At 53.6% G+C, this 26,559-nt stretch overlaps 2 protein-coding genes across 4 annotated transcripts; one reads left to right on the top strand and one right to left on the bottom strand.

The window, feature by feature from the left end:
* Positions 1-7,354: 7,354 nt before the first annotated feature.
* ILVBL (ilvB acetolactate synthase like) lies at positions 7,355-17,246 on the top strand. 2 transcript variants are annotated; one of them, XM_067733027.1, is made up of 16 exons: positions 7,355-7,521; positions 8,060-8,204; positions 9,436-9,637; positions 9,760-9,887; positions 9,973-10,111; positions 10,200-10,311; positions 12,958-13,057; positions 13,192-13,289; positions 13,399-13,535; positions 14,516-14,650; positions 15,701-15,815; positions 15,905-16,074; positions 16,151-16,221; positions 16,304-16,375; positions 16,552-16,657; positions 16,787-17,246. In XM_067733027.1, the coding sequence occupies exons 2-16, from the start codon at positions 8,070-8,072 to the stop codon at positions 16,963-16,965; spliced, it is 1,899 nt and encodes a 632-aa protein (XP_067589128.1). In that variant the 5' UTR covers positions 7,355-7,521; positions 8,060-8,069; the 3' UTR covers positions 16,966-17,246. The 2 variants fall into 2 exon arrangements, with proteins under 2 accessions (XP_067589128.1, XP_067589129.1); XM_067733028.1 differs by having other exon boundaries at positions 7,355-7,772.
* A 7-nt stretch (positions 17,247-17,253) lies between these two features.
* On the bottom strand, positions 17,254-24,133 carry SYDE1 (synapse defective Rho GTPase homolog 1). Of its 2 annotated transcripts, XM_067733026.1 has the most exons (8): positions 23,984-24,133; positions 22,077-22,418; positions 21,331-21,975; positions 20,938-21,152; positions 20,158-20,284; positions 19,784-19,944; positions 18,959-19,184; positions 17,254-18,657 (listed from the first exon to the last, which is right to left on the bottom strand). In XM_067733026.1, the coding sequence occupies exons 1-8, from the start codon at positions 24,069-24,071 to the stop codon at positions 18,254-18,256; spliced, it is 2,208 nt and encodes a 735-aa protein (XP_067589127.1). In that variant the 5' UTR covers positions 24,072-24,133; the 3' UTR covers positions 17,254-18,253. The 2 variants fall into 2 exon arrangements, with proteins under 2 accessions (XP_067589127.1, XP_067589126.1); XM_067733025.1 differs by lacking the exon at positions 23,984-24,133 and having other exon boundaries at positions 22,077-23,812.
* Between the last annotated feature and the right edge of the window lie 2,426 nt (positions 24,134-26,559).

Here is a 26,559-nt window from a genome sequence, read left to right as displayed (position 1 = left end):
TTGTCTCCTTTAGACAGTGTAAGGTCTTCGTACAACCCCTCACTACAGTGTAAGGTCCAAAAATAACGTGTGTTTACAGGGCATAGCATGGAGCCTGGTATTTTGGATTCAGCTGACAAATATTTGTTGATTGAATGAATGGATAAGAACTGTTAATATTATTTAGTTTGCTTTATTCTTTTTGAAAATGGCATTAAGCTGTTTTAAGTTCTTCCATCTCCTTTTTAAAATTTTGAAGCTCAGTTTCAAATTACCACCATTTTCGTCTTCAAAATTAAGGATAATGGTTAGCCACTTACAAGAACATGAGATGAATTTCTACTATTTAATCATTTTTAAGTGTACAACTCAGGGGCATTAATTACATCCACAAGTTTGTGCAACCATCACCACCATCTCTTTCCAAAACTTTTTTCATCCTCCTAAATTGAAATTGTGTGCCCTTTAAGTAATGACTCTTCATTCCCCCATCCTCCCCATCCCTGGTAACATCTAACTTACTTTCTGTCACTATGAATATGCCTATTCTACATGTTTCATATAAGTGGAATCATAGAATACTTGTCCTATTGTGTCTGGCTTATTTCACTTAGCATAACGTTTTGAAGGAGCATCCATGTTGTAGCACATATCAGAACTTCATTCCTGTCTATGGCTGAATAATATTCCATGTTATTCACATGGATATATATATTTTTTGTTTATCCATTCATCTGTTGATGGACACTTGGGTTGTTTCCACATTTTGGCTACTGTGAATAGTGCTGCTATGAACACTTGTGTATACGTATCTGATTGAGTTCTTGTTTTCGATCCCTTTGGGTATGTAACTAGGAGTGGAATTGCTGGATCATAAGGTAATTCTGTTTAACTTTTTGAGGAATCACCAAATTGTTTTTCATAGTGGCTGCACTATTTTACATTCCCACCAGTAGTGTACTAGAGTTCTAATTTCTCCACATCTTTGTCAACACTTGTTATTTTCTGGTTTTGAAGAGTTTAGCCATCCTAATAGATGTGAAGTGAGTTTTGTAGTTTAGTAGTTCACTTCTGTTTAATTAAACACAGATGATGGATTGAAATCATCCAAAGTATCTTCTCTGACCACAATGGAATGAAATAAGAAATGAGTAACAGGAGGAAAACTGGACACTTTACAAATATATAGAAATTAAACAACACACCTTTGACCAATAGGTGAAAGAAGAAATTACAAGTTAGATTGGAATATACTTAAAATAAATGAAAATGAACGCACAACATACCAAATCTTGTGGGATTCAGCAAAAGCTATGCTCAGAGGGAAATTCATAGCTGTAAGCGCTTACATTAAAAAAGAAGAAAGATCTCAGGTCAGTAACCTAACTTTACACCTCAAGAAACTAGAAAAAAAGAGCAAGATAAACACTAGTGATGAGGCTTCCATTATAACAAGTGTTGGTGAGGATGTAGAGAAATTGGAACAATTGCACACTGTTGATGGAATTATAAAATGGTGCAGTTGCTATGGAAAATGGTATGGTGATTCCTCAAAAGATTAAAAATGAAAAATAAAATTACCATATGATCTAGCAAGTTGACTTCTGGGTATATATAGAAGAGAACTGAGGGACTTCCCTGGTGACCCAGTGGTAAAGAATCCACCTTACAATGCAGGGGACGTGGGTTCAATCCCTGGTTAGGGAACTAAGATCCCACATGCGGCAGGGCAACTAGGCCCGCATGCCACAACTACTGAGCTCGTGTGCCTCAGCTAGAGCCTGTGAGCTGCAAACTACAGAGCCCATGTACTCTGGAACCTGCACACCACGACTACAGAGCCCATGTGCCCTGGAGCCTACATGTTACAACTAGAGAAGAGAAAGCCTGTACACCACAATGAAAGATCCCACATGCCTCCACGAAGATCCTGCATGCTGCAGCTAAGACTCGACACAGCCAAAAATAAATAAAGTCAATAAACAAATAATAAATAAATCTTAAAAAAAAAGAATTGAAAGCATTTGTACACTCATGTTCATAGCAGCACTATTCACAGTAGCCAAAAGGTAGAAGCATCCCAAGAACCCACTGACAAATGAATGGATAATCAAAACGTGGTAGATACACACAATGAAATATTATACAGCCTTAAAAAAGGACAGTCTGACAAATGCTACAACGTGGATGAATCTCGAGGCCACTATGCTGAATGAAATAAGCCAGACAAAAAAGGACAAATATTGTAGGATTCTGTGTATATGAGGTAACTAGAGAGATCAAATTCATAGAGACAGAAAGTAGAACAGTGATTACCAGGGGCTGGAGCCGGGAGAGGGAGAATGGAGAGTTGTTTAATGACTATGAAGTTTCAGTTTTGCAGGATGAAAAAGTTCTGGGGATGGATGGTGGTGATAGTTGCACGACAATGTGAATATACCTAGCAACCACTGAACTGCACACTTAAAAATGGTCACAGTGGTAAATTTTATGGTATGTGTATTTTGCCCCAATTACAATTTAAAAAGTTATGCTATGAGAGGCAGGCAGTATTAGCAAGAGAAGGATTTCTTTGTCTTGTAAATATCTTGGTGCTGAAACACCTGAAGGCATCTTCCTAGGCAGAACCAGAAGGACTGGTGCCCCTCTACTCAGTGTCATACCACAACCACGCACTCCTCATATATAGAGTATCCTCTCCGAGGTCATAGCCTGATGAGTCAATCATTCACAGCATCTAATTCACACTGTTCTTCGAGCCCTGGAATGGCTTCTTGTGGCTGGTGACCCACAGACTTGAAAAAAAAAACTTCCAATCTACATGCAAAATAAATGTTAAAGCCATAGTAAACCAAAAACCTCAGTGGAAGCATGGGAAGCCCACAGAAATCACTGAATTTAGCAATTAAAATATTTAGTTAGGCAGGAATTGTGAAGACTGCCATTGCTGAGAGTAATGGTCTTTGCCCATGGTCCTTGGCTGTATCCTCTGGGAGGTTCCTCACTGGCCTCTCTTCCCCATCACCACTTCTGAAGCTTTCTCATTCCATTTCCTGTGGTATGATTCTAAGGACCTCATGGTACAAACTTGGGGCATTGTTTTTGTTTGGTTGTTGTTGTTTTTGGCTTCACCTCGAGGCTTGCAGGATCTTAGTTCCCAGGCCCACAGTGAAAGTGCTGAATCCTAACCACTGGACCGCCAGGGAACTCCCTGGGGGCATTGTTTTATATGCCAGAGATCTTTTGCTGGCCAAGCTCATAGTTTCTCTCAAAAATTTAGTAGGTGTCTGGTCTTTTTTTCTTCAGGCAGTTAAATGGGCAAGTAACCACAGCCAAAGATTTCCGCTGGCATGGCTCTTTTTTTTTCCTTTTCATTTTTTAAACTGTGGCAAAATACATACAACATAAAACTGATCATCTTAACTACTTTGAAATGTATGTTAGTTCAGTGGTATTAAGTGCATTCAGAATGTTGTGCCACCACCCCCACCATCCATCTCCAGAACTCTTCGTCTCATAAAACTGAAACTCTGTCCCCAGGAAACACTAACTCCTCATTCCTCACCACCCCCTGCCCCCCACCAGCCCTTGGCAGCCACCATTCTACTGTCTTTTCTTTATGAAGTTGACTACTCTAAATGGCTCATAGAAGTGGAATGATAACAGTATCTGTCTTTCAATGAGCATCATGTCCTCAAGGTTCATCCACCTGGCGTAGTTCTTAAACCCGAATGATGCCCTCATTTATTTCCTGGCTTCTATACTTGATTGGACCTTGGCATTCTCTCAAGGATGCTGAGAAATGGTTAATCTCTTGCTATAACTGCCTCCTCAGGGCCACTTTGTATCGCTGCTTCCCTTTGAACCCCCCAAATCACCAGACTCAGTCGATCTAAATTGTAGTCTGCATGGAGAGAGACTACCTCAATATTGTTAGAGTCCCTGCTACCTCTGCTTGCCTCCGTACATCTCTCTCTTTAACGACAGTGGCAAGAAGTAGCAAACAAATATAACAAATAATCCGGCTTTTCCTAACCACTTCCCAGAAGGCTATAGTCTCAGTAAACACAGTCAGCTCTGCAAGACTCACAGTTTTACCTGCCTGGTGAGGATGACTAGCCGCCCAGGTGGCGCTGTCTTTGGTTCAAGGAGATGGAAGCAAGGACTGCGGCCTTGCATCACAGTTTAGAAGGAGCCTGGTGCCTTGGGCTCCTTCTTAAAGGCTGTAAGAGTGCTTAGAAACACAGGCCCCTCATGCCCACTGAACCAGGGGGTCTGGAGATCTGGGTTCCAGTTTAGCTTTGAACCACTTGCTGAGACGTGGGAAGGTCCCTTTCCTTCTCTGTGTCTCAGAGGTCATTAAACGAAGGTCATTAAACCATGACACATGGTTTTTTCCCTCTTTGACATTTTTAGACCCTGTGCTTTCTCTGAAACTCATAAATATGAGGATTGATGAGGAAAGGTCTGGTAAGTTCACTGTTTCCCAAAATGTGAAGCTCTTAACAGTAACATATCCTGCATGTGGCATGAAAGAAACCTTTGAATTGCGCAGGCAGAAATTTATTCCCTTTCTCAGTTCTCTTTGAAGGCTGATGATTACTTCAAGGAAAAATTTCAGTTTGGTCCTAGTGTATCTTTTAAATACACTAGCTTTATTTATTTATTGGGAATTCCCTAGCTGTCCAGTGGTTAGGGCTCCACACTTCCACTGCCAAGGGCCCGGGTTCAATCCCTGGTCGGGGAACTAAGATCCCACATCCCGCATGCTGCATGGTGCGGCCAAAAAAAATTTTTTTTATTTACATAGTGTGAGTGTGTATAATATCTGTCTATATACACACATATGTATGAAGTTACATGTATAATTTTATTTTTAAAGCATCCTACAGTAAAACAGATTTTTTAGTGTACAGTTCAATGAATTTTAACACATGCAACCACCACTACAATCTGGATACAGAACAGCTCCATCACCCCTCAAAATTCCTCATGCTATATGTCACACTTTCCGTATGTCCATATGTCACACTTTCCCTACCCCCTGGCAACCATTGATCTGTCCTCCTACACTATGGTTTTGTCACTTGGAGATTATCATATCAATGGAGTCACACAATATGTAACCTTTTGAGACTGGCTTCTTTCACTCAGCATAATTTTTTTTTTTTTTTAGCAATTTAGCATAATTTTTTTTGAGCTTGTGCGTAGAGAATGCTTTTCCCCTTAAGTTTTTTTTTTTTTTTTTTTTTTTGGTCATGTCACGCAGCTTGTGGGATCTTAGTTCCCTGACCAGTTTTTGAACCTGGGCCCTCGGCAGTGAAAGCGCAGAGTCCTAACCACTGGACAGCCAGGGAACTTCCTCCCCCGCGCCCCCCGCCAAGTTCTATTGAGATATAATTGACATATGATATTGTATAAGTTTAAGTTATACAACATAATGATTTATTATTTGTATTTATTGTGAAATGATCACCACAGTATGTTTAGTTAACATTCATCACTTTACATGGTTATAAACTGTTTTTCTTGTGATAAGAACCTTTAAGATCTACTCTCTTAGCAACTTTCAAATATACAATACAGTATTGTTAACTGTAGTTACTACGCTGTACCTTACATACCCAGGATTTACTCATCTCATAACTAGAAGTTTGTACCTTTTGACTACCTTCATCCGTTTCCTCCACCCCTCACCCCCTGCCTCTGACAACCACCAATTGGTTCTCTGAGCATAACTGTTTGAGACTCATCCAAGTTATTGTGTTACCATATTTTGTTCTTTTATTGCTGAGCAGTGTTCTATGGTATGGATGGACCACGGTTTTTGTAACCACCTACTGAGGGGCATTTTGGTTTCTCCAGTTTTTGGCTATTACATATAAAGCCGCTATGAACAATCATGTGCAGGTTTTGTGTGACTTAGATTATTCAAAACCCCTTCTGGTTTCCCAGCTCACTTAGAATAAAATTCAACATAACCACAGTGGTATCTGGGTGGGTCCCCAAAACGACACCCTGTGATAGGCATGAGGGAGCCATGTGGTTGAAGCACAGGCCCATTCTTGAAGTGTTTCCAGTCTGGAGGCCCAGGCAGCACTGCTTGAGTTCACATTCTGCCTCTATCACTTACAAGCTGTGCAACCTTGGGTCAGTTCCTTAACCTCCCTGTGCTTCAGTTTCAGCATCTATAAAATGGGGATATTGCTAATACACCTCCCTTCCAGAGCTGTTGTGAGGATTAAATGAGTTCATATGTCAAAAGGGCATGGAACAGCGCTTGCACATAGTAAGTGCTTGACATAAGATAATCACTATTTCATTATTGGCTCTGGAAGTTTAATTGGGCCCAGAAGGCCCTTCTAGGACATTTGCATTTTATCCTGTTCATATTGGCAAGGAGGGTGGGGTTGAGCAGGTAGGTGAGAGACAGTGGGGAGAGGGACTGGTTTGGAGACTGTTGGAATAATCCGGAGCAGCTCTTATAGAGAGGCGGGTAAGAGCCTGTTTGGAGTGGGTTCAAGAATAGGAGAAGAGCTTACGGAGACAGTTAAGTATAGATGGATTTTGCTAAAAAAAGGAGCAAATGGACAGTCACAAGTGGAGAATGTGGGGCCATCGGAGGTTTTTTTTTTCTTTTTAATGGGTGAAATGAAAACCTAGGAATGATTCAATATAAAATAAAATTAACGATGGGGTGGAATCCTTGGAAGGAAATCCCAGAAGTTGACAAGGGATGGAAGTCAGTCTTGGAGGGAAGTAGGGCGCTCGGGACCAGAATTACTCCCCCTGTACTGATGGGGAGATCATTTTCCAGATGCCAGACGGCTGCAACGTGGTGAAGCCCTGGTTGGAACCGGGTACCACTCAGAGGGCCCATTCGCTTGCACCGGAAGCAGAAAAACTCCAAGCGTCCGGGGACGTGGGCAGGGCTTACAAGGGTAGAGGCAACAGCGTAGGCGCGGATAGGGGAGAGGGGGCGGGCCTCTGCCTTCGCTGAATTGCGGTGGGATGGGAGGCAGGGCCTGGAGCTAGAGCGAGGGGCAGGGTTTGTTTGGGGTGAGAGTCCCGGATGGTGGACACTGGGCAGGAGGTCCGAAATCGTCCATGCTCGGCCAACGTGAAGGGGCGTACAGCACGCCCGGTGTGGAAAGCAGGCTGGGCTCGGAAGGCCCGGAACCTGTCGGCCTGCAATGCTGGGCCAATGGAAGGCCGAGGAAGGTGGATCGCGCCAAACTCCCGGCGACTGGAAGCCGCAGAGGGGCGTGGCCTCTTGTAAAAAAAGCGTGAGGCCTGCAGTGCGAGCCAATGGGAAGCGAGGGAGGGCGGAGCTTGTGCAACGGGCGGCCAGTAGAGACAGGGCTCTTATAGGAGGTGCCCTGAAGCTGAGCGCACGCGCGTCGGGCCGGACTACAGGGCGCCCCGGATCCAAGTGGGCAAAAGGGGCAAGGCCACAGCTGTCCGGCCCAGCCTGTTCAAGCCGCGCGCCTGTTCACGTGACACGAAGGGAGCGGAATTCCTCTGGAGTTAGCGCCATTTCCTGTAGGTGAAGGTTAAAATGCCCCGGGGGTTGGAGAAGCATCCCGATGCAACCTGACCTCGACTCGAGGCCTGGGGTCGGGGGACAGGCTCGGGCCCGGGCGCTCGCTAGGGGGGAGGGGTCTGGCTTGTGGAGAGGGTCGTGCACGCTAACTTGGGGGCGTAGACGTGGGGTGGGCTCACCACTAGGGCTGAGATTCGGGTCCTTGATGTCAAAGAGAGGCGGGGCTTCCCGCCGATCCTTTGAGAAGTAGGTAAGTAGGAAAATAGCTATCTTGAGGCTTTGTCGCCGCATTGACCTGTGGTGACCTCGTTAGGTGGTTGTGGTGACGTAAGGGGGGTGGGCTGGCGTTGTAAGAGGTGTGGCCAGGTCCCTGAGAGTTTTGGCCTGGTCCGGAGCCTGGGGGTGTAAGGGGCGTGGCCGCGCAGAAATTCGTGCCGAGGGGCGTGGCCCGGGATCTGGGCTGGGAGAGGGGGCGTGCCTTCTTCTGGATAATTTAATTGTCGTGCCAACGTCCTAGCCCTGCCCTTTCTCCCTTAGGTGCCATCTCATGGAGACGCCCGCGGTTGCCGCCCCTGCTGGGGGCTTCTTCCCCTCTTTCCTGCTCCTGGGTTTCGCGACGCTAGTGGCCGCCTTGCTGGGCGCCGCTCACCGCCTGGGGCTCTTCTATCAGTTGATGCACAAGGTTCAGGGGAAATACAAGGGAGACGGGCCGGGGGCAGCCAAAGGAATGGACTTCCAGCGTTCTTTTCAGCTAACCCATTTTATAGGCGGGGAGAGTGAGGTCCGGTTAATCCAGAGGGACTGGTCGGGAAATTCTTTCCAGTATACTGTCGCTGTTGCTGAGCTGCTTACGGGGCTCTGGACTTTGCCTCTAGGAAGAGGTCACAGGGAGGCTACACCTGCCTGGGCACTCAACCCCCCGCCCACCTCCTTCCTCAGGGGCCTCGAGCCCTTTTCACGGAGCAGTGCTCCGTAACACGATGGGGTCAGAGTGCAGAGAACAGGCACCAGAGGACGCGGACGGCTGTGACTCTTTTGTGACAGTTGCTGTCTGCTGAGCTCAGCGCTTCGGAGGGATTTTCCCACGTACCCAATACATTCCGGAATAGATACTCTTGTTTCTGTCTTCATTTTCCACAAGAGGAAACCGAGGCTCAGAGAGGTTGTGTGATAGCTTGTGTTAGGAGACCTGTTTGGGGAAGAGCTGACCCCACAGACCTTGCTCTGAACTACTTGCCTTCTCTCTCAGAAATTTACCCCTTCCCCAGACCCTCTCCCCAGTCCTTCCTCTGCTAACCAGCAGCAACTTGAGGATGTGTGGAGATTTAAGGCAAAGGCCTCTGGAGTGCGTTGCTGTGCAGAAGCACTGTCTGTGTCAGCAGGCTGCTCCCATGTCAGGCACGTGGCGGCTGGCGGCCTGTTAACTGGGCCCAGTGAGTAGGAGGGAGTCTGGTAGGCTGGAGTCAGCAGTCACGTTAAGATGCCCTGATACTGGAGAGCAGGCCGTTCTGGAGTCCCAGCAGATGGCCCCTGGCCAAACTCCCTTGGGTTCTGTGGATCGACCTTCCCTAACCTCTCTTCCTGCTTGCTCCACCATCCCTGAGGCGGGCAGTGTTACAGAGTGGGGGGCTTTAAGAGCATTGGTTCTATGGGACTTTGAGTTTTGCTCAGGAGTCTTGATCTCTGTAGTTGTAAAAGGATATAACGTCAGGAGGATCTGATAAGATGATATGTCCTACTCTGAGCCAGGTGTATAAGTGTAATATGTGCCTAAGCAACACCAAGCTTCCCCTGCCCTCCGACCCTGCCCCTGCCCTCCTTCCTGGGGGAGGGGGATTGTCCCTCTTCTCACCTGCCCTGGTGCCCGTGCCCTGGTCCTTGACAATCTCGCTTCTCCCCCTTTTCGGGCCCAGGTGGACAAGGCAAGCATCCGGCATGGTGGGGAGAATGTGGCAGCCGTGCTGAGGGCCCATGGCGTGCGGTTCCTTTTCACGCTGGTCGGCGGGCACATTTCCCCACTGTTGGTGGCCTGTGAGAAGCTGGGCATCCGCGTGGTGGACACCCGCCACGAAGTCACAGCCGTCTTTGCAGCTGATGCTGTGGCCCGCCTGACCGGTGAGGGCAGAGTGGAGAGGGCTAGGGGCTGGTGAGACTGGGATGTCTTTGAGGGGCAGGGTTTTTTGATGGGGGGGCTGGCCAGGAGGGTGGACACAGCTGTGACACGGTTTGTGTTTCAGGGACAGTGGGCGTGGTGGCGGTGACAGCGGGCCCCGGCCTCACCAACACAGTGACTGCGGTGAAGAATGCCCAGATAGCCCAGTCCCCAGTCCTGCTTCTGGGTGGGGCTGCCAGCACCCTGCTGCAGGTACCCTCTTCTTGAGGGGTGGCAGGGGCCCCAGGGAGCCTGGAAGTTCTCATGTGTTGACTCCCTGGACTCCTGTCTCCACCAGAACCGGGGCGCACTCCAGGCTATTGATCAGATGTCCCTGTTCCGGCCACTCTGCAAGTTTTGTGCTTCTGTGCAGAGGGTGCGGGAGATCATCCCCACCCTGAGGGCCGCGATGGCTGCTGCTCAGTCGGGCACCCCAGGTGCGGGGCGGGGGCTGGGCAGTGGTCAGGCCCTAGGGCCTGGGGGCTGGGAGACACAGCAGACTCAGCGCTCTCCCTGTCCATGCAGGCCCGGTGTTTGTGGAACTGCCTATCGATGTGCTGTACCCCTACTTCATGGTTCAGAAGGAGATGGTGCCAGCTAAGCCGCCCAAGGGCCTCGTGGGTCAAGGGGTCTCCTGGTAAGTAGCCCAGCTCCTACCATACCCTCCCCTATCCGCTGGCTTCTCCTGCAACCTCCTGCTAGCACCCATCTCTCCTTTGACTCATTCATTGATTTGCACATCAGTTGAGAGGAGCCAGCCGTGGGAAGAGCATTCCAGGTAGAGGAAATAGAATATGCACGTGTGCTGAGGCAGGAATGAAGTTGGTGGGTTGGGAAAGCAAAGTGGCCCATGTGGTGGCAGCAGGTGAGCAAAGGGGAGAGGGGCAGAGACTGAGCTCAGAGCAGCCAGCAGGAGCCACTTGGCAGACCTGGGGCTTTGTTTTTAATTTGAGGTCCATTGAGAGGCACTGCAGGGCCTTAAGCATTGGCACGGGATACCCTGGCTTGGGTATTTATTATGTTCCCTCTGGCTATTGCTGGACTGTGGACTTTCGGGTCAGGTGGAAGCTGGGAAGCCAGGGAGGAGGTGTGGCGGTCACTGGGATGAGAGATGATGGTGGTCTGGAATCTGGGTGGTAGCTGTGGGATACATCTGGACGGATCACATATGAGTGCCTGGACCTCCAGCAGGCCAGGATAAGGGAATGATGGGTCCCTATGGGCCCATGACATGGGCACAGCTCAGTCTGGGACCACTATGGGACTTTTAAGTGGTGAGTGGCCAGGATGTTGGAGAGAGCAGCTCAGTGGGGCTGGCCTGGGACAAGCTTGAAGGTTTTCCTAGAAGAGCTACAAGTTTCAAGGGGGAGTTTCTTTCTGTTGACGGGATAAAAAGGGTTCTAAGTAGGGGCATAGCCCTAGCAGAGGTACATGAAAAGGATCCATTTTTGGTCACCACTGAGGTGGGCCTGGCTGAAACAGGGTGCAGAAAGGAGAATCAGGGCTTCCCTGGTGGTGCAGTGGTTGAGAGTCCGCCTGCCGATGCAGGGGACACGGGTTCGTGCCCCGGTCCGGGAAGATCCCACATGCCGCGGAGCGGCTGGGCCCGTGAGCCATGGCCGCTGAGCCTGCGCGTCCGGAGCCTATGCTCCACAACGGGGGAGGCCACAACAGTGAGAGGCCCGTGTACCGCAAAAAGAAAATAAAAAAAAGAAAGGAGAATCAATTTTCCTCCTCCTCCTCCTCTTTGCCCTCTGTCCCTTGCATTTGCCTGTCCTTGCCCCTCTGCCTTCCATTCCCCCTCCAAATATTTAGCGAGTGCTGCTATGTGCTAGGTACCTGGATGGGCATGAACAGGACAGACAGGTCCCTGCACACGGGCGTGTGAGAAGCACCTCGAGGGCCAGCTCAAGGAGTAGCAGGTTTAGTCACATGTCTTTTATAACAACCCTTTGAGTTAAGACTCAGAGGTATTATTATGCCCATTTCATAGATTAGGTAACTGAGACCCAAGGCAGTTGAATGACTTGCATGAAGTTGTCCAGTTTGTTAATGGCGCACTAGGATTCAGCCCGGAGGAACCTTCAATGCTTTATCCACAGAGCTGTGTTCCATCTATAATGAGTGAAATGAAAGTCCAGAGAGATGGGTTCGAATCCCAGGACTGCCACTAACTAGCTGTGTTAACCTTGAACAAATGATTAAACCTTTTTTTTTTCTTCCAGTTTTATTGAGATATAATTGACATACAGCACTGTGTAAGTTTAAGGGTTACAGCGTAATGATTTGACTTACACATATTGTGATTAAATATATGACGTCAGCTGTAAGATGGACCAACGTTGCCTTTTCTCTCTAGACTGAGATTCTGTGATGAATAAAATGAGATTATTTTGACAGTGCAAAGCATATGCTGAAGTATAAAGGAATTAACCATCATTATCTTAAATAAGAATAGGGCTGAGTCCAGTGTCATACCAAGCGTAAGGCAAGGTGTCTCCCAACCTTCCTCCGACATGATTAGGGAACTAGCCCCCTGCAGGGCTGGCTAGTGCCTTGCCTTTTCTTTCCATGTTAGGGTTCCCCATGGTTCCATCCTTGGTCTCTTCTCATTTTCTGCGATCTTTACTCCTCCTCGAAAGAGAAACAGAAGCTTCAGGCTCTGACTAATTCTAGCCGGCTGATGCCCACATGTGTATTTTTGGCTGGATTGGGTGTCCTTGAGGGCAGGGCTGAGCGGGATTTATCTTTGTGTCTCCAGGGCCCTGTGACCCAATGAGTAAGGAGACATCAGAAGCCAGAGAAAGGCAAGGGTATGGACGATTGTTAATAACTCCAATTAATCGAGTGTTTTGCAATGTGCTTTATATCCTGAGTGGCTAGATCACTGAACCTTGGGAGAGATGTGCCCTTTTACATTTTTCAGAGGAGGAAGCTCAGAAAAGTTGGGTCACTCGCCCACAGTCACACAGGAAGCAGCAGAGCCAGACTCAAGCCCACCTCCATCTGACCCCGCAGCCATGGCCCCTGATTCTGGCACTCCACACCGGTGGCACTTGGTTTGAGGGTCTGTGTCAGGTTGGAATGGTCACCAGAACCTTCTGAGGGGAAACAGGCCACTGGGCACTCAGCCACTGGGGTCTGTCTGTCCCTGGGCTGTTGCTTTTGTACCTCTGTTCCTGTCCTACTGCCTTCCTGGTCCCTTTCCCGGCCCTTCTCCTCCTTCAGCTTCTGGAACCCTGGTATGACTCCTGGTAACTGACTCTTCCTCTCCCCTTCGCAGGTACTTAGAGAATTACCTGGCCAACCTCTTTGCAGGAGCCTGGGAGCCTCAGCCCGAGGGGCCTCTGCCTCTGGACATCCCTCAGGCTTCCCCTCAGCAGGTGAATTGCCTCTGTGCCCTGGCCAGGGACCCCCACCTGCTGTGTGGCTTCTCTCTGACCCAGTACTGGGGCTGTGATCTTGGGGGCTGATGGTGACTCAGGGGTGGCTATTTGAGCCCCACCTCTTGCCCCAGGTTCAGCGCTGTGTTGAGATCCTGAGCCGGGCCAAAAGGCCCCTGGTGCTGCTCGGGAGCCAGGCCCTGTTGCCTCCGACACCCTCAGACAAACTTCGGTGAGAAGCCTCAGGCTTGCCCTTACTGTCACATCCCTGGTCCCCTGGGGCCCTGTGAGGAGGGGCAGGCCCTTGGCCACACTCACCTCTGTTCTGCCTGGACCCCTAGGGTTGCTGTGGAGACCCTGGGTGTCCCCTGCTTCCTGGGCGGGATGGCGCGGGGACTGCTGGGCCGGAGCCACCCCCTTCACATCCGGCAGAACCGCAGCGCCGCCTTGAAGAAGGCAGATGTTGTCGTCCTGGCAGGTGGGCCTCATCCTCCCACCCCCCCTTTCCTTTCCCTCTCACTAGGCACCTCCCTAATCGTGTAACCCTGCCCCTCCTAGTCAGGTACTGGCTGGCACCCCACTCTCATAATCAGCCACCCTCCTACCTCTCACCACCCCGCTTCCCCTGGACCTGAAATTCAGGTGAACCCTCGCCAGGTTGCAGTTGTGTCCTGTGACCCAGCCTTACACAGAGCTAGCGGGGACCTTGGTACTTTGTGTACAGCGTTTGTATTTGTACGCGTTACACAGCATTTACACAGCACGTACACCTACAGCATATATATTTTTACATAAAGTGCTTGAATCCTGCCAGAGACATAATAGTTGTATCAGTTAGCTATTGTTGTGTAATAACCACCGTGAACTCAGTGGCTTAAAAGGCACGTATCATTTCTCAAGACCCCCCTGGGGTTAGGGGGTAGTTTTTGTCATTTTGGTAGGGCTCATTCCTGAGTCTGCGCTCAGAGAGGCGGGAAGGCAGCTGTGCTGATCCAGGCTGGGCTGGCTTGTAACTTGGGGGTTGGTTGGCTGTAGGCTGGGCTAGCTTGGCCTCAGCTGGGGTAACTGAGTTCTTTCACTCTCCCCCACCTCCTCCTCCATGTTTCTCATCCTCCAGCAGGCTAGCCTGGGCTTGTTCACTTGGTGGATGTTGAGAAACATGCAGGGCTTGGGGAGCAAGTATGTGAGAGGGAGAGAGTGGAAGCTGCAGGGCTTCTGGAGGTCTGGCCTCAGGAACGCATGCCATCACTTCTCTCACATTCTGTGGGCCAAAGCACGTCCTGAGGCCAGCCCAGGTTCATGGGGTGGGGAGCTGCGAAGTCTCATTGCAGGTGACAGTGGTACAGGGAGAGGTGAAGACCTTTATGCATTCAGTCTACCATGGTGGATTAAGTAAGGTAGCGGGTACTCCCCAGGATGCTGGCCCTTTGTCCACCAAGACTCTGTCCCCTACCCCAGGAACGGTGTGTGACTTCCGTCTGTCCTATGGCCGTGTCCTCAGCCGCAGCAGCAAGATCATCATCGTCAACCGTAACCGGAAAGAGATGTTGATGAACTCAGACATGTTCTGGAAGCCCCAGGAGGCTGTGCAGGGTGAGCCCCTAGCAGCCCCCCACACATATGTGTTCTTTCCGGTTCCTCTCCTCCTGGCCTCTGCTGCAGCTGGCTCGAGCTGGGTGCTGGTGACCAAGGCCTGGACCGTGCCCCAGGGGGGCCCCGAGTCGGCCAGAGACGCATATTTGGTCCTTAGACTGATGGGGTGCTTCTGGATGAACTAATGGTAGGGTGGGCACTGGAGGGAAGGCCTGGGAATGTGCGTGTGATCACATCCCCTGTCTGTACTCTCCCATGTCGCCTGCTGCCCTTAGGACCTGCCCCGAGGTCTCTCTTGTCCTGTTGTGGCTCCTCCACCCCTGTTCAGTCCTCTTCCATGGCCTTTCCAGGCCCTGCTTTGCCCATCGTTCCAAGGACGTTGACTCTACCCTGCGGTGCAGGCGAGAGGCAACTTGTGTCAGGCAGAGAAGTGGCACCATTTGCATTCATGTTTGGGAAGATCCACTGTAGCAGCTGGTGGGCAGTGAGTTGGAGGGGACCGGGTGGAGGCAAGGGGCCTGTTAGGGCAGGACAGAAACGATGAGGCCTGGAGTGGGGATGGAGAGGGAGGAGAAACTCAACTTCGCTGAGCCTGTGTGATCATTTCTAAAATGGAGATGGGGAAAAGTACATCATCACTGGCTTGTTTATTTGTTCACTGTACAAGCACTCTGCATGCCTGGGTTGTAGAGATGTGCTTGGAGGATGGAGGTGTTTTTAGTGACGTGTTTCAGAGGCAGAATTGACAGGACTGCCTGATCTGGGGTGTGATGGGGAGGCAGGAGACAGAGGCTGATGTGAGTTTCTAACCCACTTTGTGCTCCCTAAACCTAGCTTCTTTGGCCTTGCTCTCCCTCACACCCCTGTTGCCCTGACTTGGTTCCGGCAGGCTCTGGGGTGTGTTTCACCCATTTTGTGCTAGGACCCCCCTGGCCTGCTTCTTTGCCTCCTGCGCAGATGCCTGTTGGCTTCCTGCTGTCTTTGGGCCTCTGGTGCTTGAAGGGCAGGAGGAGGCCATCTCCCTGCAGCTCTACCCTCTTCCTTCCCCAGGAGACGTGGGCTCCTTCATGGTGAAGCTGGCACAGGGCCTTCAGGGCCAGACATGGGCCTCAGACTGGGCAGAGGAGCTTCGGCAGGCTGACCGACAGAAGGAGCAGACCTTTAGGTGGGGGCTGGGTAGAGTGGACCTGGGGGGTTGCGGGTTCCCGGGGGCCCATGCCGCTGGCTCTGCTGACCTGCGTTCCTCCATCACAGGGAGAAGGCATCGATGCCTGTAGCCGAGCACCTTAACCCGGTGCGGGTACTGCAGCTGGTGGAGGAAACTCTGCCCGACAACTCCATTCTGGTGGTCGATGGTGGGGACTTCGTGGGTACAGCCGCCCACCTGGTGCAGCCCCGTGGCCCCCTGCGCTGGCTCGATCCTGGTAAGGGCGGGCCTATGCCTGGGGCAGCTTGCATCGTCGGGGCCCCTTCACACCCACCTGCTCTTGGTTCTTCTAGGGGCCTTCGGTACTCTGGGGGTTGGTGCGGGATTTGCACTTGGCGCCAAGCTGTGTCAGCCGGATGCCGAGGTGAGTCAGAGTGTGCTGGGGGCAGGAGGCTCGCCGCTTTCTGGGCTGTGAGCCACCCCAGCCATCCTTGGTACCCCCTCAGGTCTGGTGCCTGTTTGGGGATGGAGCCTTTGGCTACAGCCTCATCGAATTTGACACCTTCGTCAGACACAAGGTGACCGGGTGACCAAGGGAAGCTCATAGCCTGGGGTTCTGGGAGATGTCATCAGGGGTGGGGTGGGCTGGGGAGGGGGCTGCTTGGCTCGCAGGGGTCCTGTCCCTGTCTTTGACCTGTGGCTGGCCAAGCCCTGGGACTGAAGGCTGTGGCCGGGCCTCATCCTCTCCCTGCAGATCCCAGTGATGGCTCTGATAGGGAACGATGCTGGCTGGACCCAGATTTCCCGGGAGCAGGTGCCCTGTCTGGGCAGCAATGTGGCCTGTGGCTTGGCTTACACGGGTGAGGGGCCTGGAATGGGTGGGATGGGGGAAAGCTGTTTCAGGCCCAGCTGAATGTATGTTCCTCTCCTGGGCTAGCTGCATGGTAGGCTGGGTTCTGCCATCATTCTGACTTGATCTCCCCTTTTAGGTTATCACAAGGCGGCCATGGGGCTGGGAGCCCAGGGCTTGCTACTTTCACGAGAGAGTGAGGATCAGGTGGTCAAGGTGCTGCACGATGCCCAGCAGCAGTGCCAAGATGGCCACCCAGTCGTGGTCAACATCCTCATCGGGAGGACGGACTTCCGAGATGGCTCCATTGCCGTGTAGGGCCTCATGGGTCAGTGCCCTTGGCTCTCTTCCCACCCCTGGACTGTGCCAAGCTGGTTTCTCATCCTTGCTTGCCCAGGGCCTATCCCATGAGGCCCAGTGACCCTAGAACCCTCCCTGAGGACAAGGAGGGGCTGGAGGGCTCAGAGCTCAGAGAGGCTCCTTGGCAGCACTGGAGAGCCCTTGGGCCTTTTTCTTTGTGGGCTCAGCTGTGTCCTTTCTCCCCTTCTCTCTTACACATTGAATAAACCACCTCTGGTCCATGTGGGCCCAAGTACTCATCCCAGAACCTGTGCATACTGATTTATTGTCCACAAAGATGGAAGTGAGGGAAAGAGGGAGGAGACAGGAGGGGACCCTACTCTCCCACTGGAACTCTGGGGCTCACTGAGGCACCATTACTGGAGATTTCAGGGTGCCTGGGCACTGCAAACTCTTTCCCCGCTCTGTGGTCCCTGAAAGAGCCCCACATGCCTGCTCTAGACATGTCCATGCACACTAGTCCTCACACACAGACACACACGCACGGAGGCAATAAATATGTTCCGTACCAAAATGCCCCCAGCCTGACACTTCAGGTGGGGCCCCTCCGAAAGGGAGGTCTTATAAGTGCTCAATTTGTTCAGGAATGGGGAGGAAGAATTGGGGAGGGGAAGGGCCATACTCTGCTATCTACTTTTGCTGGTTTGAGGCAATTATGGGGTTTTCCTCGGAAAAGAGAGTGGGGAAACCAGCTGTTTTCCTATAAGCCTCAGGCTGCTCCTATCCAGCCAGAGCCCAGGATAGGGGCTTTCCCCCACCCTGCCTCAAACAGTACCTCATGATAGTCCTTGGGCCCGCCGAGGGAGAAGCAGAGTGCAGTGCTCAAAGCTAATACTGATTTGGTTGGCAGCAGCAAGAGGACTGAACTGGGGGGGTGTCTCACCATCCCAGGGTGATGCTCACAGTAACTGGCGTTTCCCTGGCTAAGGGGAAGCAAGAGAGGCCAGCCAGCCCTGCAAGCAGAACTGCCTTTTGGCAGCCGGGAAGAAGCCCTTGGTACTCAGAAAAGATGGCCACAATAGCTGGTCCCGAAAATTCCCAATCCCCGGCCTTCGCACCCAGTGCCCAAATGTTGAGCACTGGAAACGAGGAATGATTCTCAGCAATGGGTTGGCTGGTCACTAGGCAACTCCCCAGGAACCAGGAGCTAGGCCTGAGCTACAGGTCTGGTCCCCCTAGGTCGTTAGGGCACCGCCTTAGCAACCAGGAGCCCGGCCTTAGTAATCGGGGTCCGGCCCCGCCCGGCTCACAGACACACGTTGATCTGCTTGGAGAGCTCTCTCTCCAGGTCCATGATGAGGGCATCAAAGTCTTTGAGGTTCAGGTGCGGGTTGAAGGGAGCCTCGAAGTCGTCTTCGAAGTCGGTGGCGACCGTCGGCTCGCCAGCCTCTTCGTCCTCGTCTTCGCTGTCGCTGCCCGTCACGTGGTCGTAGTCCGGCCCGGACAGGAAGTCCCGCCCGCAAGGCAGGAAGTCCCGCCCGCAAACGCTCCAGTCGCCGGCGTAGCGGTTGCTCGGCGGGCTCTCGGGGCCGCCCCGGCCGCGGGGCCGAGTCACCACTTCGGGGCTCGCTAGCGGCAAGTGCAGCGGCGGCTGTCGTTTGGGCCGCAGGTACGGGACCAGCTCCGGAGCCTCTGGGGGCCTGCGCGGATCTGCGGAGGGAGAGGGAGGGCTTGGATGATGTCACGCCCAGCGGTGGCGACTAGACCTCTGATTGGCTGCTTAGGTAGCCAGGCCCCTGATTGGCCGGTCGAAAGGCAAGGCCTTCGACCGGATCAGGATTTCACTGGCTGAGCTAGAACTGGTTGCTGAGGCAACCAGGTACCAGCTTACTCGGACTAGGGGGCGCGGCTTGCCTGAAGCCCGAGACTCTGATTGGCCACTGGAGAAAGCATCGTAGCGGCAGCCTGGCTACGGTCGGCGGCGCGGGGGCGGGGGCGAGGGCCAGCTCACCTGGCCAGGCTTGCAGCAGGTAGTGCAGCACCTCGATGTGGCGCTTGAAGTCCACTGCATTCGAGACGCCCGGGCCAGAGCTGCGGATGCGGGGCCTGGCGGGTGCCTGGCGCGCCGGCAGCAGCACAGGACCGAAGCAAACGGCCAGGTTCTGCGGAGTCATGCGGTTGTGGGCGTGGAAGGAGGAGACAAGGCGCAGGTGGTCCAGGAGAAGCGTCAGTGTAGCCTGAGAGGAGAGGGTTGGGAGAGCATGAGGTGAGCAAAGCCGGTCCCCTGTCGCTCCTGAGGGAGACTAAGGCGGTTCAGAATGGGGAAACTGAGGTTCAAGGTCTCATAGCTGGGTGATGACCCAGCTAAGACTTAACCATTAGGTATTAGTATTATGATCCCATTTTGCTGGAGGGGAGACAGAAGCGAAAGGTAACTCAACTTTGAAATGGCAGAACTTGGGCGTGAGCCTACTCCTCTGTGTGCTAGGCAGGGCTGGTATTAATCCCATTTTATAGATGAGGATATTGAGGCACAGAGAGGGTCGGGACTTGTCCAGGATACCACAGCCAGGAACTTCCCTTATGGTAGGTTGACACACCTGTGTTCAGAGTCCGTATTTTTGATACATTCTGCCTGTGAAACCTTAAGTAACTCACTCAACTGCTCTGGGCTTTGGCTTCCATATCTATAAAGTGGGGATACTAATAGCACCTATTTTCTAGAATTGTAACAATGCCACACATTCATGGCCATCACAGGCCCAGGCATGGGTGAAACATTCTGCTGATGTCAGCCCACTCCCTGTCTTGTCTGCTCCCACCAGGCCCAACTCACCCTCTCCACATCTGGCAGGCAGCTGAGGAGCCCACGGGTGCCCTCAGTGCTGGAAGGAGCCCTGCTTGGGGGCTCTCGGGCCATGGCCTCCAACACCACCTGATAGAGGGGCTGGGTGATGAGCGGGGTAGGCAGCTCCCGCAGATAATCCTTGAGGATGCCTGTGGATACAGGGCCCACTCTGGTCAGGGCACCCCTGGTTTCTGAGGCTGGAGATTCAGCTGGGGCTGGGAGCAGGGGAACAGGAGGAGGATAGGTGCAGGAAGGTGAAAACAAGGCCAACAGAAGGGGTGTGGTCCCAGAGGGACCACGGGGACTGCCTTGAGGTGAGGGTTGAATGGGGAGCAGGCAGGAGAGAGAAGGGGCATGCTGACCAGTGATGACATTGATATCAGGGTACAGGTCCTCGGAGAGGCAGACAGCTGCACTGTCCCGCTCAAAGGCATCTCGAAGCTCTTTCTTCACGGCTGCTGAGCCACACAGACGGTACAGCCCCACTACCTGGGGGCAGGAGCAGAGAGATGTCCTCTTGTCAGGGCCACAGACTGATCAGGGCCCTGTGGGTGAGGGCCAGAGGCCTAGATCACAGTGGCAATGGGCTGAGAGGTTGGGGGCTGGCTGTCGCTTCACTGGCTGCCTTCCTGCTCCTCTGACGCCTGTCATTGGGGATCCCACCTGGCTGCCTGGACAGCCTGGCCCTGTAGACCCTCTGGATCACTTGTCCTGGCACCAACATCCTTTGACTCAGGAAACTCTGACTCATTTTCAGCTTACTTGTCACCTCCTCTGGAAAGCCTTCCTTGACTACCCCAACCAGCGGGTCAGGTCCTGCTTTAAGCTCTCCCAGTTTCTTTGCTCTTATCCCAACCACAGTTGTACATATGTGATTTATTAGAGTCATGTCTTTTCCCCCATCAGACTCTGAGCTCCAGAACGGCTGGGATCCTACGTTACTAAATGAACAGATGACCCATGAATTCTGGGCTAGGTGCTAGGGGTTTGGAGGGAGCCGGAGCTCCTGCCCTTGTCTAGGCTGGGATTGGAGCCAGGAGTTCCCCAGGTGGGGTAGGGGGAAGCCTGGCCTCCATACCCTGGGTGTTCTGGGGAGATGTTCTGAGGTCTTGGGCCTAGCTAGGGTGGGGTGAGGGACTTACCCGTAGCCCTCGGCGCTCGATCTGCCCAACACACTTCTGGATGATGAGGGGCACCTGGCCCGGGGACTGTTCCCGCTCCACCAGCAGTGGCAGGGGCAGCCCGAAGACTCGGGGCTCAGCTGTGCCTGGTGCTTCCTGTTGCTCCGACAGGGTCAGCTTGGCATACAGCAGCCCTTGGGGCTCCAGGCGCACAGCCAGCTGCTGGGCCTCGCACCCTGAAGACACAAGGGGACCTCCTGAGTTTAGTCTGCCCCCATAGGCTCCCGTGCCCTGGTCTCTACTCCAACCCACGCCCCATCCTGGGCTTAGTACCCTGGGCACTCTGGAGGAAGGAGGGAGCCCTGAGCTGAATCCTGTGCCCTACACCTCCTCCCCTGCAGCCACGCATCCTACCTCGGAAAACCGTGGGCAGCAGCACAGTACCCTGGGCGCAGGGCCGGTGCCGCCGAACGCCGGGGTCCCACGCCAGCACCAGGGCCCGCAGCAGCCGCGCGGCCTCGAGTTCCAGGTGGAAGGTGTGGTCCAGCCGCAGGAAGTCTGGCCCCCCACGCAGCGGCCCCGTTCGGGCCCGGGCCACCCCATCCACCTGCAGCAGGCAGCAGAGGTCTCGCGGAGTGGCCCCAGGTGCCGGTCGCAGCCCCCCCAGCCCGTACAGGTGCAGGCTGAGGCGGCCCCAGAGTGCAGTGGGGGGCGTCCGGGCCGATGGGCCCACCTCATAGGGTCGGAAGGCGGTGGGCGACGGGGGCCCCGCTGGGCGCTCAGGAGAGTCGCCATCACTGAGGTAACCGGCCCTCAGGCCCCGTGCGCCCTCAGACACTGCCGCCCGCCCCGGGGTCCCCACGCTGCTGTCCAGGTGGTAACGGCTGATGACGGACCCCGCGGGGGCGGCTCGCTCACGCTCTCGGCCAGCCCGGGTGCTCCGCAGACTCAGGCGGCGCCGCAGCTCGGGCAGCTTCTTCATCTTCATTGAGAGCCGCCTGGCCGGGCCTGGGGACTTGGTGCGGGAGGCTTTGGTTGGGGGACTGGCGGGGGCTGCGCCTATGGGGAGAGCAGACCTCAGGGTCCAGAAATCTGGGCTCGGGATGGGGGTGAGGCTTGTAGTCATCTTGGGGGTCCCGGGGTGTGAGGCTTGTGCTCACCTGGGGAGGCCAGGCTCTCCTGCTCAGCTGAGCCTGGCTGTGGGCCTGGGAGCTCAGGTGCCGGGAGTCTGGGGTCCTCCTCAGGGATGGGGTTGTACCAGATCTCACCAGCAGGCTCCCTACTGCCAGCTGCCCCGGGCCCCAAGGTGGCCTCATCTGGTGGCTTGGCCCCGCCCAGCACCCATCGGCGGCTGCTGGGCTCCAGGCTCTGCAGGTAGGCACCCCGAGCCGGGCTCCGAGATGCCTCGGGGCTGGGGGGCCCCTCTGCTCCAGCCTGGGATCCTTCCGGGGCCTGGGGCTCTGGTTCTGGAGGACTGGGCTCCGGGCGCTGGGCTGGGCGGCCTGGCAGAGAGCAAGGGGTGTGAGACTTGGCCTCCCACTGCTCCCAGAGCAGTCCCGGCCCAGGGCTCTTCCCCCAGCAGGAGAATGCACTCAGCACTGACACTCCACACATTCATTTGGAATGGGTGGTTGCAGGCCAGCAGTCTCATCTGTTACCAGCTTGCGGCCTCCTCCCCAACCTCCCTGGCCCTGGTATCCCAATCAGAACTCTGTCCCTCTGCTCTCCAGCCTCAGAGGTCTGGTGGGGTTTCTTTGGGCCTGGGCCCTGCATTCCCCACTCTACTTCCCTACACCTCTCGTTTACTCTGCATGGAGCCCTGCCCTTGTCCCTTCTCACTGGGTGGCTTTGGGCAAGTCACTTTCCATCTCTGAGCCTCAGTGTCCTCCTGTGAAATGTGGGGATTTGATGCCGCCCTTCAGGGAGGCTTCGGGGAGCTCAACATGGAGAGCACTTCATAGGCACTCATACCTTGGTCAAGCGCATAGCCCACAGTGGACGCTGCCTAGCCTGCTTGGAAGACAGGAGCAGGCATGACAGTGAGTGAGTGCCTGCTGGGTTCTCCCATACCTGTAGCATGTCACTCCCCACCTCCCTGCCTGTCTTCCAAACCCCTGCCACCGTCTCTCAGCCCAGGACTGACCCCCACGGTCAATGCCTCCCCCTTGGGACCTCCCCCTCCTGCTCCATCCTCCTCTCTGTGACATCCCGGGCTGTTTCCTGTGTGTGTTTGTGCGTGGGCACCCCTGTCCCTTGTCTCTGCTCTGGGAACCTTGGGAATCTTTGGGAAGGGCTGGGGGGAGGTCAGATCCATGGAGTCTTCTGCCCTCCCTCCTTTAACTCCTTCCTTTCCGGGACTTCCTGTCCCACGCAGCTCTGATTTCTTTAAGGTCCTGCCCGTTTCTTTAGGGACTCCCTCCTCTGGTCACTTCAGATTTCCACTCCCCAGGACCCTCTCTCTGGGTTCATTTAGTAGCATAGTCCACAGAGCTGTTAAGTCACTTCCCTGGCACTGGGTAAATGGCCCAACTGCTCCGTGCCTCAGTTTCCCCATCTGTATAAAGGGGACAGTTTCTTGGGGCTGCCTAAGGTTGGGTGTAGCTGCAGTCACTGGTTAATAGGTGAGAGGGGGTGGGGGGTAGCCACCATGATTGATGCACCACCTCTCTCCCTCTGCAGGAGTACGCTCCCATCTCCCATCCCAGGTCTCCAGGGCTCAGGGTGTCCCCTGCCCGGCCTGAATAAGCCCCAGTTTCTAGGCCTCCCAGCTCCTCCTCCCCTGCACTCTCCAGGCGCTCTGCCTCGGCCCCATTTCCTGTCAGGGGCGAGGCCCCCTCCCGGGCCTCCCAAGGAGCCGAAGCGCTGGCATCCCTGGCCAGGCGCACATAACGGTCCGCGCCCCCTCTCCCCCCAGCCCGTTACTTTCAGGTCCTTTGCGTGCCCCGGCCCCCAACCCCGGCCCGCAGGGGGCTCCGCAGGGCTTCCCCTGTCCATCCTTGGGGCCCCGGGACCCGCTTCCAGGCCGGGTGGGGTTCGGCGCCCCTTCTTCCCCACCTCCCCCTCTCACCGCGCTCCTTCGCGTCCGACTTTTTCCGGGGAAGTTTCTCCCGGCCCCGAAGGCGGGAGAAGGTTTTCCTGAGTAGCGGCTCGGCCATGCTGGGGCCCGGGCCGGGCGGAGTGCGCGCCCCGGGCTCCGGCCGCGCCGCCCCCCGCCCTCCCCGCCCCGCCCGGGCCTCCCCGCCCGCCCCCCGCCCCGCGCCAGCAGGAAGCGCATTCCGGGAATGCTTGGCCCAAACTTTTTTTTTTTTTTTTTTTTTCCCCTTCCCGCGGCCTGAGCGAGCGATGCTGGGAGATGTAGTCAGTCGCCCGGGCCGGGACGGGGAGGGAACGGGGGCTCTGTGCTACCTTCCTGGGCTCCAGCTCTGAATATCTAGGCGCAGTCGCGGGTCCTAGTCTTTCCTCTTATCCACCCTCCGTTGGTGATCGCCTACAGAAAGTTCTCTGGGGTTTACTTCCAAAATGCATCCTGAACAAATCCCTTCTCTTTCCTCCCATCCACTGCTCCAGCCTGGTGCAAGCCCTGGCACCACTCGTTTTGATGACACCCTCTCTTCCTTAGTTTCCCGGATGCCACTCTGGTGCCTCCCTCCTCCACCCAGTTCTCCACTCCCCTTTCCCCCCAATTCCAGTTACTACTGCTCTTTAACAAACCATCCCAAACAGCCGTTTCATGATGCTCACAGATGCTGTGGGTCAGGAATTGGGGCAGGGCAGAGCTGACATTGATTGTTTCTACTCCTCAGTTGGAAAGACTTAGAGGCTTAGGGGTGATTCAACAAATGAGGGACCAGAATCACCTGGAGGCATGTTCACTTGCAGTTGATGCCAGGTGTGGGCTGGGACCTCTGCAGGGGCTGTGGACTAGGGTACCTCCACAGGCCTCTTGGTGTGAACTGGGTTCCTCCTAGCAGGTCAGTAGTCAGCGTAGTTGGGATTCTTACATAGCCACCCAGGGCTTCAAAAATGAACAAGGCAGGGCTTCCCTGGTGGTGCAGTGGTTGAGAGTCCGCCTGCCGATGCAGGAGACACAGGTTCGTGCCCCGGTCCGGGAAGAACCCACATGCCGCAGAGCGGTTAGGCCCGTGAGCCATGGCCGCTGAGCCTGCACGTCCAGAGCCTGTGCTCTGCAACGGGAGAGGCCACAACAGTGAGAGGCCCGTGTACCGCAAAAAAAAAAAAAAAAAAAAAAAAAAAGTAAAAGGCAGAAGCTACATTATCTTTTCTGATCCAGCTTGGAATGTGTTACTTCCAAGTAACACTTGGAAGTGTGTTAACACTGTGTTACTTCCGGCACCAGATTCGAGGGAAAGGAACATAGACTCCACCTCTGTCAATGGGTGGTGTGTCAAGGTGACCTTGTAACATTCTTTGTACAAGAGAATGTGGGGTGGGAGATATTATTGTGGCCATTTTGGAAAATTTAACCTGCCTCACTCCTATATTCCATTCTCCATGCTGTGCCCAGAGTGGACTTAAAAACCTGAAATCAGATCATAGCACATCCCTGCTGAACAGTCTTCCCATAACTGCTCACCCCACCTAAAATAAAATCCAGATTCCCACAAATAAAACCTAGCCACAACAAGACTTCTGGCCTCATATCCTTTGTTGTCCTCATGGCCCACCATGACCTCCTCTCCGATTCTCCTTCACATCAAACTGTTCCTGCCCCAGTCCCTTTGCACTTGCAGTTCCCTCTGCCTGGAAAACACTAGTTCATTTGAAGCTGCCTCTTTCTCATCCTTTAGGTCCAATGGCACTTCCTTGGGAGGCCCTCCCCTCCCTGACCACCTACCACTGTCCAGTCATTATTACATCACTGCGTTTCATTTCTTCTAACACTTGCCACAGCTTGAACTTTATAGTTCAGTGATTTGTGTTAGTTTATCTGTCTCCTTGTTCAGACTGGGGCTGACCAGGTAATACTTGTCTGTCTTATTCACTGCTGAATGTTCAGGTGGGAGATCAGGTGCCAAGTGATGGAGGCCTGTACAGAGGAGGTTGTGTGTGTGTGGTGATAATATGTCTTGGTGCAGATCTCTGTGCTTATCCTACTTTGAGATCATTGAGATTCTTGGATGTGTAGATTCATGTCTTTCATCAACGTTGGGCAATTTTGGGGCCATTATTTCTTCAACTATTCTTTCTGTCCCTTTCTCTTCTCTCCTTCTGGGATTCCTGTTACGCACATAATGGTATGGTTGATGGTGTCCCACAGGTCTCAGGCTCTGTTAATTTTTCTTAACAATTTTTTAAAATAAATTTATTTATTTTTGGCTGTGTTGGGTCTTCATTGCTGCATGCGGGCTTTCTCTAGTCGTGGCGAGTGGGGGCTACTCTTCGTTGTGGCACACAGGCTTCTTGTTGCGGTGGCTTCTCTTGTTATGGAGCATAGGCTCTAGGCACGCAGGCTTCAGTAATTGTTGCATGCAGGCTCAGGAGCTGTGGCTCGTGGGCTCTAGAGTGCAGGCTCAGTAGTTGTGGCAGATGGGCTTAGTTGCCCCGTGGCATGTGGATCTTCCTGGACCAGGCTCGAACCTGTGTCCCCTGCATTGGCAGGCAGATTCTTAACCACTGCACCAC

This window comes from Pseudorca crassidens, chromosome 3, assembly GCF_039906515.1.
Source record: "Pseudorca crassidens isolate mPseCra1 chromosome 3, mPseCra1.hap1, whole genome shotgun sequence".
NCBI lineage: Eukaryota > Metazoa > Chordata > Mammalia > Artiodactyla > Delphinidae > Pseudorca > Pseudorca crassidens.
This window is presented reverse-complemented; position numbering and strand designations above follow the sequence as displayed.

Bases quoted from the DNA above. Each gene is read 5' to 3' on its own strand.
- ILVBL (XM_067733027.1), top strand. From the start codon at position 8,070: ATGGAGACGCCCGCGGTTGCCGCCCCTGCTGGGGGCTTCTTCCCCTCT. The intron at 10,112-10,199 runs GTGCGGGGCGGG...CTGTCCATGCAG, and splicing joins TGCTCAGTCGGGCACCCCAG to GCCCGGTGTTTGTGGAACTG. The intron at 13,536-14,515 runs GTGGGCCTCATC...CCCCTACCCCAG, and splicing joins AGATGTTGTCGTCCTGGCAG to GAACGGTGTGTGACTTCCGT.
- SYDE1 (XM_067733025.1), bottom strand. From the start codon at position 22,530: ATGTGTGGAGTGTCAGTGCTGAGTGCATTCTCCTGCTGGGGGAAGAGC. The intron at 19,945-20,157 runs GTCAGCATGCCC...CTGTATCCACAG, and splicing joins TGATATCAATGTCATCACTG to GCATCCTCAAGGATTATCTG. The intron at 18,658-18,958 runs GTGAGCTGGCCC...CTCCCTCCGCAG, and splicing joins CCTGCTGCAAGCCTGGCCAG to ATCCGCGCAGGCCCCCAGAG.